Source organism: Erithacus rubecula, assembly GCF_903797595.1.
Source record: "Erithacus rubecula genome assembly, chromosome: 3".
Lineage (NCBI taxonomy): Eukaryota > Metazoa > Chordata > Aves > Passeriformes > Muscicapidae > Erithacus > Erithacus rubecula.
The window spans coordinates 5,693,023-5,707,345 of record NC_136689.1 but is presented as its reverse complement, the minus strand read 5'-3'; the positions used below and the strand labels follow the sequence as shown (position 1 = coordinate 5,707,345).

General features: G+C 40.4%; 1 protein-coding gene across 2 annotated transcripts in view; it reads left to right on the top strand.

The window, feature by feature from the left end:
- Positions 1–14,323, top strand: part of RHEB (Ras homolog, mTORC1 binding) — a 37,582-nt gene that overhangs the window by 19,450 nt on the left and 3,809 nt on the right. The window contains exons 3-7 of one of the 2 annotated variants that reach the window (XM_079302887.1): positions 4,320–4,387; positions 7,420–7,502; positions 11,460–11,516; positions 11,617–11,664; positions 12,180–12,261. In XM_079302887.1, the coding sequence (XP_079159013.1) occupies positions 4,320–4,387; positions 7,420–7,502; positions 11,460–11,516; positions 11,617–11,664; positions 12,180–12,261 (338 nt within the window). The remainder of the gene's footprint in view (positions 1–4,319; positions 4,388–7,419; positions 7,503–11,459; positions 11,517–11,616; positions 11,665–12,179; positions 12,262–14,323) is intronic. The other variant, XM_079302888.1, reaches the window with a different exon arrangement.

Below are 14,323 nucleotides of genomic sequence, written 5' to 3'. Positions count from 1 at the left end.
GAGTCTGTGCCTTGTTTTAGGATTTTGACATGTTGGTACAAGATTTGTCTTGTTTCATCCTTTACCTATTGTCTGTAGCTGCTGTTTGTAACTCTGTAGTTGTGTCTCACAACTTCAGCATTTCTGAACTATACAAAAATACACATTGTTCTTATTTGACTCTCCTAGCCTGCACTGTTTGCTTGTTCTGAGTTCTAAGCATTGAGCATGTCCTGGCCATGAAGACTTGTTGGGAGAGGGCATGTTAACTTTTCACTTGGTTTCTTTCTTGTTTGCAAAACAAACAACATTATTCATTTGGTGTAAGTCTTGTGAACTGTGGCATGGCTGGAAGAATTTCCTTTCTGAAAGGTAGAGAATTGAAGGATCCTTCAGAAAATGTTGCTGGAAAATAAAGGTTGAAAAGATAAAAGTTATGCCCTGGGGCTCAAAACTCCTAGCTCCTGATTACACATTTGGTGGACAGTATTGGCAATACTGTTACAGTATTCTCCCAGCTTTCAGAGGTATTCTTCTTTCAGTGAAGAAGGGGTAGGAAGCTGCAGTACTGCTGGCCATGCAATCTTTATAATTTTTTGTCTTCAAATAATAAAACTTGTACAAAATGTTGGCCACAAAGCTAAACTGTATGTAAGGCAAGCTGTAGTCAAGCTCTTTCAGGAGCAATTTGTGTAGTTTATAAGCCTTGAGCAATAGGAGTAAGACCTAATATTGTAGAAATTTCAGATTTTAAGTGTGAAAATCTGTTTTTGGAAGTGATAAGAGCAAAATAAGGTGCATCCAATTTTGCTTACTGTTTGTGAAGGTTAGGACAGCTTCACTGCTACATTTTCCTTTGCTTATATTACATTAGCACCAGAAAAGTTCATTTATTTCAGTTAAGGAGCATGTTGAATTCAGTTGCTTCTGCTAAACTTGTGTGTCAGGAAGAGTAACTTGTATCCTTTTGTGACAGCAGTGGAGGTGAGAGAGAATTGCTTCAGGAAAGTCACTTTCCCTGTGTGAATGTCCCAACAGGAGTGACATCACAATGGGTGGCTGTTCTTCAGAGAGCCAGGTTGAGAAACCAGTGGGACTACTAATTGCAGGAATGTTGGAAAGAGAAGAAAGATCCTTGGAGATCAGGAGTGTGTGCAGGGAGTCTGTGTGGACATTGGGCTGGATGGGGCTCTGCAGTCAGATCAGTGCAAATTACAATGCAACAATTTTACAGTAATTAAAACTAGAACCTGTATTTGAAACTCAAATAGGTCAGAAGGAACAGGTAATGAAGATGTGCACCTTAACTCCACCCACATCATCTTTGCAGGGATGTCTTGTGTTGCAAGTAAGACTGCCCAGGTCTCAGATGTGTCCTCCAAAGCCTGCCTCGCTGCTTTTTGATTGTTGTTGCAGTTTTAGAGGGCCTTCTAGCACTGTTTCACAGCTCTCTTGTCTTCCTTTCTCCCCTGTGTGGCCTCACTAGCTCCCTAAGGAATGGAACATCTTCCCCCATACTTCCTACCTCCATCCCATGGTTTTAATACAAATGTGAGTAGAAGCATATTAGAAAGGGGCAGGGGTCTGGAGGACCCCTACTAATCATGGAGGGGGCACCTGTAGGTTTAGATGAAAATCTTGAGAATCTGGAAGGCTAAACTTTTACACATGCCTTGGCAACTGCTCTGGAAGGGTGAACTGTGCTTCTCCTCAGGAGCTGCTGGTGAGCAGCCTCCTAAGGGGTGCAAGTGAGGCTTCTGAGGAAAACTAAAAATAGCTCTGTTGCATTGCACATCTCAGTGTTGTGAAAGATGTCCTGCTAGATTAGTGGCAGGCATTGACTTTGGAATGCAGGTGGGTGGAAAGGGATGCAGGAGGTGGTAACCAAGGAACCCTTGGTTGTATTTAGCTACCAGCCATATTATGGCAGTGATGTTACAGCACTCTTGTACCTTTCTTCAGTATTGATCTAAAGACTTGCAATTTCTTTGCCTGTTACTGTTTGAGGGGTTTTTTTTATCATAATGGCTTGTTTCCACAGGAGCTGTCATTGAGTTGCATATGCAAATAATTTCATTCATGCTGGCCTAGTTGCAATGTACTTGATCTTCAGGCAGTGATGATCACTGGAGTTGTGTTGCAAGGTGTAACAATGTCCTGTTCCAAAATCCATGTTCCAGTTGATGAGTAGTGTTTTGTAGATGCTCACATTATGATTTAATGTCAGGTCAAGTCTGCTGAAAAGTGTCCTTGGCCTACCAGGAAGAGCCAAATTGTGCAGGGATAGTACTGTTGTTTGTCTTGTGTACAAGCACAGCAGAAGTCCCAGGATGATGGGTGATGGAATTGGAAGTGAACACTTCAGCTGGATCAAGGGGACCAGGCTTTTCACAAACTTAAATTCTTAACCAGGAATGTTTTTAAAAAGCTTCAGCAAAGAAATGGAAGTCATTAGTTGTGCCTTTATTGAAGCAGCTTTGTCTTCACACAGTGGGCTGTGCTTAGTGCTGCAAGGCTCTGCAGCTCTCCTAGCCAGGCTGTGGTGACTCCTTCACTGCTTCCCTTCTCCTGTCTCTATCATACTCTACTTTCAGTAAGGATGATGATGACATAATTGCTGTGTCTCTTCTAGGCTTCTAGAATAGTCTGAAAAAGCTACTATCTGTCCCTTTTTAAATATTAACTTCATGATGCCCCTGAAGCTACTGTAACTGCAGAGTGCTTTGATGTGTATGTGAAGTGTCAAGAGACTGGAGAGGCTGTTACTTGCACACACCTGTAAATGCAGTGTGTCTGCAGAGGAGTCTGCTTTCCCTGACTCCAAGCAGTGATATTGTATACAGCAATGCTGCCTGCTAACATCTGTTCAAACAGTTTGTCCCCATCACAGCATTTATCCAAGGCAAAGAGCTGTTATGGATCTGTGTTTCATAACCTAAAGCTTTTGTTCAGCAATAACAACATCATCCAGACTGATTTGAGGGTAGCACATGTGCTAAAGCAGCTTTCTTAGGGGATGACCAGGGTGATGCAGGAGCTCTCTTTGGACTCCATTTCAAATGTATTTGCTAATTTTGTAATGGAAACTGTAGGTACATTTTTTATACTGTTGATTTAGACACTGTTAGCTTGGCTTTACTGTTTGAATTGCTCCTTTTTTTTCCAAGGATTTGATTTATGAGGTGGGTTGAAACCTCCAGTTTCAGCTATTTCAGCCCACTTACTCAAGATAATGCTCACATTGTGGGAACTTGACAGAGGGGACAAGCTTTGGCTGGGAGGAGGAAAGTTGGCCAACTCCACCTACTTCAGGCGTGGGCAGGGACTGCACAGGGGTCAGGAACATTCAGCTGGGCAGCTTTGGGAAGCTGTTGGCCAGCTCAGCTCACCTAAGTGACCTGTTCATCTGTTTCCTTGCTCATCACTGCAGTGGCAGATGAGGCTTTTGAGGACTGTTACTAGTTGGGAAAACCACCCCAGCTAGAGGATAACACAGACTTTACTCCGTGTGTCAGTACTGTCCAGCAGTGGTGTCTGGAGTGTGTATCAAAGGCCACATGAGACCTCCAGAGCCAGGTCTGGGTGCTCTGATTGGGACATTATTCCTGCAAGAGCTGTGACACTGTTTGCTTTTGCAGTTGCATAACCCAAACACAGATTCCTCGGCTCCCAGCGTGTTGGCATTTCATGAATCCAAGGAAGAGCAGCAATTCTCATCACTTCTAGGGACTGAATGTACTTCGTGACTGAGGACTGCATGGGCTGGTAGCTACAGCAAATGTGAAAGCAACATGGTGAACTTAGCTAATTGTCATCATTTAGGTTTAATATAATCATAAGTGTTATGATTAAAAAATCTAAAGATTTTTCCTTTTTTTCAATCCAGATCACTTACTTCATGGTATTTACATTTTGGAAATTCATCTTGCTGAACTGCTTGGAAACCAAGGGAAAGATCCTGTAATAAGTTCAAACTTAGCTTTGATGCCAATTGAATTTAAGTATCTTGTGTAACCACAAATTATGGTTGTCTGGATCTTATAGAAATGCATATAAATCCCCCTTTTTATTCCTCTTATTCCCTCTTTCCTTTTAAGAAAGCAAAGAAGAAGCTGACTCATCCAATGTGAGAATCATCTGAAATTTAATGAATTAAATTTGAGTTTTGCTATCTGCAGTAGACAAGTTAAAAGTACTGTACCTGATTAGCCTTTTATTGCTACTTAAAAACCTGTAACTGGAGGGTTTTTTTCTTCATGCCTTGGCTTATGATAGCACAGATGAATGACTTCTGATCTCTTGTATGTAATTCTCACCTGTTTATGTATTTCTTGTTCTAGCTTTTACAAAACTGATCACAGTAAATGGCCAAGAATATCATCTTCAGCTGGTTGACACTGCTGGCCAGGTAAGTTATCTTTCTTTGAATCTTTCTTCCAAGTTATGACAACAGATATTTATGCTCCTGTTGAACTAAGTTGGTAGTGCCTGTGTATTCAGAGGTGAAAGTTTACTTAAAAATTATCCTGACTTCTTGTTTAGTTACTAAAGAACTTTTTCTGTAGTGTTTAGTTAAAGGTTTTGGTTTGTGTTTTGTTACTGGGTTGTTTTCTTTTCCTCCCCTATCTATTGAATGAGTGCCTAAAAAAGGGAAGAGGAAACTGCCTTAACTCTGATGTCCCAGAAGTTTGTCAGTAGCTTGTGTGATACATACAGAGTAAATGAGCAGTCTTGCTTTAGATTAAAAATGGCACTTCAGTAAACCACAGAGAAATTTTTCATGGCTTTTCATATTTGTCTGCTGCAGCTACAGCACCATGACTTGTATCCATGGAGCAGTCATGGGGAGCAGACAGATTCATGTAGGTGGTACCAATGAACTGCTGCAGTTTGTCTGCATTTTAACGTGATGGTTCACGTGTAATGACAGGGAGTGAGGAGAGAGGAGCACGTGTCCTGCAGCATGCTGGGCAGCTTTGGGAAGTGCAGGTGTTCATGATTTACAGGTACAGGTGTTCATTACACAGTGCTGCTTGGCTGAACCCATGCATGAGAAAGCTGTGTCCTTTGAGAGACTCTATCTTAGGAAAAAAACCTCATCAGGGACTACTAAACCACTGTATTTTTATCCTTAATTTTTTTTTTTTTTTTTTTTTTTTTTTTTTTGCTTATATCCTCTAACTTTCTGTGATCTCATACCTTTGGGTTTTTCCAAATTATGAGTAGTGTTAAACAATGTTAGTATTGTAAATACTCTGCCAGTACTTATAGCTTTAAAACTACAGGAATGACTACTCATAGCTGGGAGACTGTTCAGAGGGGTTGTAACTTTCCAGGTATGTTTGATTGCTTTCTTGGAAGAGAGCTGTGTGACTGTGAATATCCATGCTGTATTTATATGGTGTCATCAGCAACCTGTAATCACTCAGAGGTGTCTGGGCACAGCACTGACCACATGTCCTGGGGCAGGAGAGGGTGAGAGAGGGGCAGGCTGAGGAGTGTGAGCAGCAGAACGAGCTCCAAGGTGTCACTCAGTGCCATTGTAAGTGCACTTGTGTTACAGCACTGATTGTGTAGTGTGGTGATTAAAGAAAAATTCCTCTTTGAGGAGGAAATTGCCTTCTGAGAAGGCAGTGTGACTCACCAGTATTGCTGAGGATTGATTTAATGTTATATCCACTATTGTGGAACCTAAATAGCTTCTTTCCCAGCCTGTGGTTATTTTCAGATTTAATTCTTCACGGAATGATTTGAACTTTGATTTCTGGTGCACAGGGCTGGAGGGGAGAGATGATGTTGGGTTATGGAAGGTATGGTTTGGACAGATTTCTTTCTCAAGTCTGTCTTGCTTAATGGTCCATAGGGAGTCCTCATGTGTATACAGCACAGCAAGAATTGTATTGCTGATTTGTTACGTTCTTTTGAAAACCTGCCTATGGCTTGAAAAGTTGTAGCAACGTTGGTTTATCACTTGACAGATTTCTTAATTTGACCCATAAGTTGCTGTGAGCATAGCAACTTTCTTTCCATCTCCTGACAAGCTAAAAATAAAGCAATTAATTAGGAACAGTTGAATTATGGCATTTATTTTTCTTGGTGTTCCCCCTCTGTCCTGTGCCCCTTTACTTTCCTGGTTGTTTACTGAGCTTTGTGCAGTTCAGTTCAACAGGGGTCTTGATGCAGGGTCACAGAGAGGGGTGTTAAAGGAAATCTTACCTAACACCAAATTCCAGCTGGAGCAGGCCAGGGAAATTCTGGGTAAAGTCAAGCCACTACAGAGTTGCACTTTCACCTTTTTTTACACAGACGTAACTCAGATCCCTCTGTATTGACTTTGGAATTTTACATCCAACTGGAGTGGCACTTTGGCATTTCAGAGAAGATGGGGGAGGGCTGCCCTCAGTGTGTAGCAATAAAGGCAGATGAGGGCAGCTTTTGCCAAATGTATTCTTTCAAACTTTTTTTGGCCAGATCTGTGAAGTTGATTTATAAAGAGTTTTTCCTCTTCTGCCAGTGAGGGAAGTTTGATCCCTTTTGGGTGTCTAGATTTGAACTGTGTGATTGCACTGCTGAATCTGTTCAGCCATGACAATAACAGAGAGGTTATTTGATCTTCAGCTAAAACTAACATCTTCAAAAGCATAGGTTTAACAATTTGAGAACTCATACATTAGGAAGTATGGCTCTTGTCAAAATGGAAACGTTTCCTGGGAATATCTATTGGAACAAGTTTTTAACATTGGATTCATAGTATTTGTGTTGCATTACCTGCAATATGTCAGTATGTTTTGTTTGCCTATTGGTCACTCCCTTTTCTAGAGGGGTAATAAATTCACTGAGTGTGTTTATAGTGGTTTTTCAATTTTTTAATTTATGTAAACACTTGTCCTATAATGTAGAATTATAGTTGTCATAAAGCAACTAATAACTGTATTTTTTGCACTTGATAAGCATTAGTTAGTAAGCCACAATTATTCACTTCCTACCAGATTCCTTTGGTAATTTAGATGTGATCAGTGTCACTTGAAATTACAAACTGCTAGATCATGTCATCAGCTGTTGAAATCAAGATTTTGAAATGTATCACCAGCAAGATAAGAGGCATAATTGCTAATTAGTGGTGGGCCAGAGTGGATGTTTTATACTAATACAAACAGATAATTAAGCAGGATAAAAGGATTGGGAAGAGCTTCAGCTCATCTGTAATCTTAGAGGGAATGTACCATAAAAGCTGTAGATTAAATTGTAGAGTATACAGATGGACTTTTAGCTTTCTATTTGTTTGGTAAAGATGCTGTATGTGACATGATGAAAAAATTCTGAGAGTACTACCTATACAAAATGTCTCAGATATGGGACAAACTTAGCTGATGGTGATCTGATGGCATCAAGGTCTGAGCTGTGGCACCTTTAATTTTAAATACAATGTTCCTTCCACAGGATGAATACTCCATATTTCCTCAGACGTACTCCATAGACATCAATGGCTACATTCTTGTTTATTCAGTCACGTCAATAAAAAGGTAATAAAATCCATTTGTGTTCTTCTCTTTAAATATTTTCTGGGTTTAGCTCCTGCCTCTGCTATATTTTAAGTGTGATTTCAGTTAATCTCTCTCTCTTAGAAGTATAGTAGGAGTGAATATTCATGGTTTTTTTCAGAAATGTCCCCTCAGACCCAAATGTCACAGACACTTTGCAGACTAATGTGCAAGGTACCATGTAAGAAATGAGAGTGTTGAACTGCATTGTTTTGAGGTGTAAGTACAAGAACCAAGGACCATTTCAGAATAAGTAGAGTTCATTGCTCTTGCATCAGATTCAAAGGCAGATGTAAATACAAAGCTGAAGGGCACTGTACATTTATGTGAAGTACCCATTTAGTTGCTAGATCTTTCCTTCAGCCTTATTGCAGTACTGACATTCCTTTGTCCCACAGTATCCCTCTTGTCCTTGCTGTTCCCTGTGCTGAGTCCATCATACCTGGAGTCATGCAAAATGCAGCAGCCTTTGTGTGGCTTTGTCATCTTCTGTTATTTCCTCCCTTCCTCTAGTTATCTTGCTTTGTTTAAGTACTGCTTATCCTTGAACAGGTGTTGATTTTTTAATATTGTACAGCATCTTTATTAGGTCAGCTGAATATTTTCTGATTTTTTTTTTTAAAGTGATTAAGACCTTGGAGCTTTCAGTCTTATCAAGTACAAGAGAAATTGATACTTCCCTTCTACTTTCAAAACAGCTGATAGGCTTTTTACAAGGGCTAAAGTGTTTCACATGTTTTCCTCTGAATCAAATAAAACTGGTCAATTCAAGCTCTTTGATAGGCTAGCATTAAGTACAGGTAAAGCAACTTCTCCTGTTGGCTCTTTTTCCTTCTCAAAGGGATGATACAGCCTCGTTATAAACTTCTGCTGCTTGCAAGGTCTTTAATGTTTTACAGATATCACAAGCTCTTCATTCTTGGCTTTCATCTTCAGTTCTGAAGTAGAGAAGGGCAAGCATGTGTTAGGCTTTTATGTGTGTCTAGAGATACTAAACTACCAAACTCTGTGGGTCTGGGTTTTTTTAGTGAGAGGTTTAGTGTTTGTCCTGGGTAATTTGAATGAAATAGGAGTCAGTATTCTCTGCCTCAAGTAGACAATGCCCCACTCCTAAAGCAAATAAAAAGTTCACTGATAAATGGGTGCTGTGAGGACAGAAGTGCCTTTGACTGAAACCAGTGTACATCACTCAGAAGATTCTGCAACCTGAAGAAATGAACATGTTTCCTGTGGTAGCATTCAATCAGTTAAACCAAGTTATGGTAAAAAGACAAACAGGACAGACTAGGTTAAGGCTGTAGGTCAAAAGTCTTTTCATCACTATTTGATCTTCATCAGTTTACTCCCAAGTTTTTATTGTTGTTTCTTCCTTAAAATGTCAAAATATCCATGATCCTGTCTTCTTCAATTCCCTATGCTCTGTATCAAGACAGTGTTTGGGTGATAGGAAAGATCTTCCACAGTGCTCTGGTAGCTTCAATGACTTGCCCAGACAATGAGATCACAGTTATCATCCATCCTGACTTCTGTCAGTCATAGTGTGTGTATTGATTCAGGTATTGATCCAGCTGGGCAAGAGCTTTGACAGCAGACTTAATAGAAATGCTCTTTTCAAAGTTACCAACTTCCCTGCTAACCTCCAGTGGGAAGTTTAAAGAGGACTTGAATGAAAGTTAATGGCCTGTGCTTTTCATATTCCCAGGCTCTCAGCAGCAAGGTTACTGGAAGGCTTTTGCTCTAGTTCATCTTAATTAAATTCCAATTTTGTATCTTGCTAGGTTCCATGATTTTGTGTAACACATTTATCTGACAGCTGGTAATGTTGTTTTTTTTTTGTTTCACGCATTGAGCTGATTGCTGCAACCCATTTGCTTGACAGAACTAGAAGGGACCTCTTTCAGTCTCCAAATCTCACAGTTTCACAGCTTGATGTGATGATACTATTTTTGGATTGGTCAGTCCTTGTTCCTTTTTGTCCTTGCTCTTTTCAACATTATTAATTTGGAAAGCTTTCTAGAACATTAATTGGTCAAGCCAGTTTCATTCCTGGCAGTTCTTAGCAACTTGTTTCTGTGTCAGAATTGTGTTGGAGTTTAAATAGCACTTCTCCTGTAGTTTCCACCTTGGTCTGTTAACAAGGATCAGCTTTTTATTTGTAGTATTTTCACTAAGAAAGGAAGCTTGTGAACAGTCTTAGACAAGCAGATAGGTACCCTGAGTGGGGCAGTGGAGAGCCCAGGTTCAAGAGCCCCTGGCAGCATTGTGCACTGGAGCCCCAGGCAAGGATGTGCCAGGGTGCTGTGCTGCTGTGTCGTGTTTTTCTGGCTCAGCTGGAAACAACACCTAATAGGGGAAAGGAAACAGTGCTTGTACTGTCCTAGGGATTCACTTAGCCTGTGGATAGGGTGCTGAGATCTTTCCACTTGCTTCAGACTGAGAAATAATTTTGTGGTCTGTAGCAGAGGGGTTTTGTTGGTAACATTTTTATTCTTTCAGTTTGCAGGGTCATGCAGCTCTGTGTGTAGTGATGCCTCTTGACTGTCACAGCCAAGCTCCATTCAACTCTTCTTAATAATTATGATCATCCAAGACAAGTTCTCAAAACTAGAATTTCACTAATACTCTTTCAGCATAAGCTTCTTGTGTCCCTAAAATCTTTTCTGATTCCACATTTTTCATTGATTCCACATTTTCCACAGTGTAATCTGTAGTATTCTACTTGAGTTACTAGTAGCAACTTGAGCCAGACTAAGTCACGTTTTTGTTTACAAAAAACTCATTTTCTTGATAGGATACACTGAAACTATTAGCTGAGTGTGGAGAAGCATTGTGTTCCACACAGTCTCAAATATTATTGCTGGAGTCAGACAAATTGACCTACTTGACAGAAAATCCATCTTAAATGTGGTGGAGTTTATTGTTCTAGAAACGAGAGGTTTTACTGCTTTGAATGGGTGTTTTTAGGCATCAGGTCTTTGATTGCTCTGAGCTGGAAGTGTGTTTTGAGTGCTGTGCTATTTTTAAGAGTTTCAATTCTAATTGAAATGCAGTGCAAGTCAAGACACTGCCTGTAGCTAACAACCTTGGAAACTGGGAAAGTTTTGGTGCCTTTTCTGTTGTCTAGTTGCATGTCTCATCCCTGAGCCTATGCCTCTCTTAAATCCAAGTTGTGCACTTCATGTACCAGCATTTTTTCCATAGTGTAACCAGAGGAGTGCAACATCTGCTCTTCAACCCCCTTTATAGCTTGTTCTCAGAAGCAGAATGTCAAATGCAGTGGATTTTGTTAGTAAGGTTTTTACTTGGTATTCTACAGTACTGCTTCTTACCTCCTGTCATCCAAACTTCACCTGTGTGGTAGAGGGACAGACAAAGAGTATTTGAATAATCAGTGTTTCAGTGCCATTTTGCAGATCAGTTTTCCATAGAAAATTAGAATTTCTCCTCCTTTTGGCTTTTTACATAAATGAAACTTAATAGCTGTATATAAACTAAATGTTTGTTAAAAACAGTGTGTTCTTTTAAGATGGAGCTTGCCTAACTAATTACTTTTTCTTCCAATTTGCTTTAATTTGACATACTCATCCAGAATTGTTGGACTGCAGCACTTAAATTTTTCACTGCAGATACAAACCAGATGAGAGGTGGGAGGGACTTGGGGTGATTCTGTGTTAGATGCATCAGTCCTGGGTAATGCTATTTATTTCTGCAAATACCATAACTGGGGAGGCTGTGAGGGTAGGCTCAGGCTGGTCTCTGCTGCTGCTGGGACTAGTTTGCTGTTGTTACACAAATGGGTAAGGCTTCCAGCATCTCTGTAGCTGTGCATACATAGAGTAAGTTTTAAACACAACCTACATATGCATTTAATTGCTTGTGTATTGGGTATTGAGGATAAACATCAGAGTGCATGTGTGACTTCATCCCTTTATTTTGCAGTTTTGAAGTGATAAAAGTTATCCATGGCAAGTTATTGGATATGGTGGGAAAAGTCCAGTAAGTAGTGACACTTTCATCTCATTTCATTGCAGGCATGTTGCTAGTGCTTTGTTCAGTATACTGTAACTGTTCTGAAGTTCTGAACTTTCTTTCACAGAATACCCATTATGCTGGTTGGAAATAAAAAAGACCTGCATATGGAACGGTATGTGAACTCCAGAATGTGGGAAATGCAAGGCAGCAGCTCACATTCCTGTGGCTGCAAAGCACTGGGTTTGTTCTTGGCTAAAATCAAATTGTAGGTTAAAGTGAGTTACTGGCAAAGGAGTTGTGTCCAGAATGTGAACTACGAACCATGAACTTCTGTTGTAATGTTGATTTTTTGCAGTGAGGTTCCAGGGACAGTCATTTAACACTCTGGGTTTTTTTCCAAGTAAGTAACAGAAGTGTATTTATCACAGCAGCTATACCAGATGATATTACAGATTATGAAAACAAAACAATACTTTGGGACAACTGCTCTTCTGGGTCACAGAGCAGTTTTACCTGGCCCAAAAGAGCATTTGACAGCAGCCAAAAGCAAATGCTTTGGATCAGACTTCACAAGACATTCCTATTACAATGCACTTAAGTGCTTCAATACTCTGAGGTATTTCTTGACATATCAGATTCCAATTCTTATGCAAGTTATAAGAAACATATTTTTCTTTCTTTGATCAGGGTGATCAGCTATGAAGAAGGGAAAGCTTTAGCAGAATCCTGGAATGCAGCTTTCTTGGAATCTTCTGCTAAAGAAAATCAGGTAATGGATTTAAAAGTCACTTTATTCAAATAGTAGTGTAATGGATGACTCAGAGGTCCACTAAATAAAGGATGCTGGAATATTTGCATGCACTGTACAGATATCATGTGTAGATGGAAGCAGAACAGCTGTCTGCACTCAGGTTTATGTACACAAGTTTTTCTCTGCAACTGTCAGTTCTTCCTTCCTCCTCCCATTGAAAGTTCAGCTTCACTGAACATATCAGAGCACTTAGTGACAAATTAAAACTCACATCCACAGGGTGAGTGAAGCAGGGCCTGTTACCTTAAACAGGAGTCACTGCTGGCAGAGTAGTGAGTTGGTGTAAGGGGATGAACCTTGTGTTTTAAGGTTCTGGGCAGGCTCAAGTCTCTCTCATGGGGAAATAATCATTTTGTCTGATGTTTGTGGTCAACAATTCTACAAGGTACTTGAGTCAAGTTGGATTTTTCCCTGAAAGAAAAACTTGGATTATTTTTTGCCACCAGATATGGAACACTTGGAGTTAGTTTATCAGTATTTCTATTTCTGGCTAAGACTTGTATTAGCCTTGTCAAAACTGGGCATGATGGAAGCATGATATTTCTCAATAACTTCTCTATGTGCTGGAGAGCTTCAAGTGCATATCAAAGGAAATTAAATTGTAAAGAAGCTGCAAGCTTTGTAGGATTCTTGGTATGTCCTGTGTGCTAACTTGCTGCACTGACAAAGTCCCCTATACTGCCATGTATTTGTGCTCCTGTATTAAGTTAAGCTGCCATCTGGAGTTTATATATCAAACGTGGTACCTTTCAGGGAAATCGGAATGGCAATTGTTTGTTAGATATTCAAAATCCTGGACAGTCCTGTACAAATCCCAAAGAAATTTAGAAGTCCTGTGCATTCTGGCTATCCAGGATCTTCCTTTCTGCAGGATCCTTCAGAATAATGATCACAGGTCACTGTAAATTCTGTCCCTCTGGCTTTAGCAGCAGGTTGTTAGAGGCAGATGCCTGAACACAATTCCTGCTGCTAAATGCAGAGGGACACTTTATGCAGCCTGCTGTGTAAAGACACTTGGTGAATTTGTTCATCTTCAGAAGTCTGGCAGGTCAGATGTCACTTCTGAGATGGGTGCCTGCAGCATGGGACCATCCTTCAGGGGCTCTGGCTTGTTTCCTTGGGAAGTTTGGGATGTGTGGAACAAAGTGTGAAGGAGCCCAGCACTGGCACAGCTGCCTCAGTCTTCTCACACATCTCCAGCTCTGAAGAGGTGGAAGATTGAGAAATAAGAGCCAAGTGTGGAGTCTGGAGCTGTGGGAAGAGGAGACACCAGGCTTTGTAACATCCCTCTCTGGGAATTGGACCAGGAGCACTTCTGAGCTCATTTGGGTTTTCTCCTCCAAATCCTAATCTGACAGGATCAAAAGAGCTGATACATAGACTTCTGTCAGGACAGGGCATCTTTCTTATTCTGAAACTGTGTCTGGTCTGGGGAGGTGGAAAAAGGGTTTTTTTGAACTTTGTAACAAGCTGTGTTGTCATTTTCCTGGTACTGAGTGTCCACTTTATGTAAGCCAATGTTATTGGGAAAAGAAGTCTGTTGTCACTTTTTGCATTGAAGTTCATCCAAATGATCACCTGTAGTGGCTTGGTACTGCAAATATAACTTGACTATCCAGATTAATTTAAAATTCCTTCCAAAAGTGCTTCAGTTGTTTGCTTAACAGAAAGCTAGTTCTTAAGGCATGAGCTAAACTGGATGAGGGATTTGGAACTTGAGCAGAGGGTTCAAAGATTCTTGACTGAGGGTATATCTGTTAATTCTCTCTGAAACCCAGCCCATCTGTATTTGGAGGATTTGGAGCAGAATTGTGGCAATTTCTGGAGTGCTGGTCTTAGATTATGTACATGATGTTCTTCACAGTGGTGAGGAGAGACAGTGTCCCTGATAGCAAAGGCTCTTTCCCCCCTTTTCTACCTCCCTGCTTCACCATCCACACCCCAAAAAATACTTCTTGGAGCAACTGTGAGAGTCCAAGGAGCATAACCCAGTTATACTGGGCAATTAAAATAGTTCTAT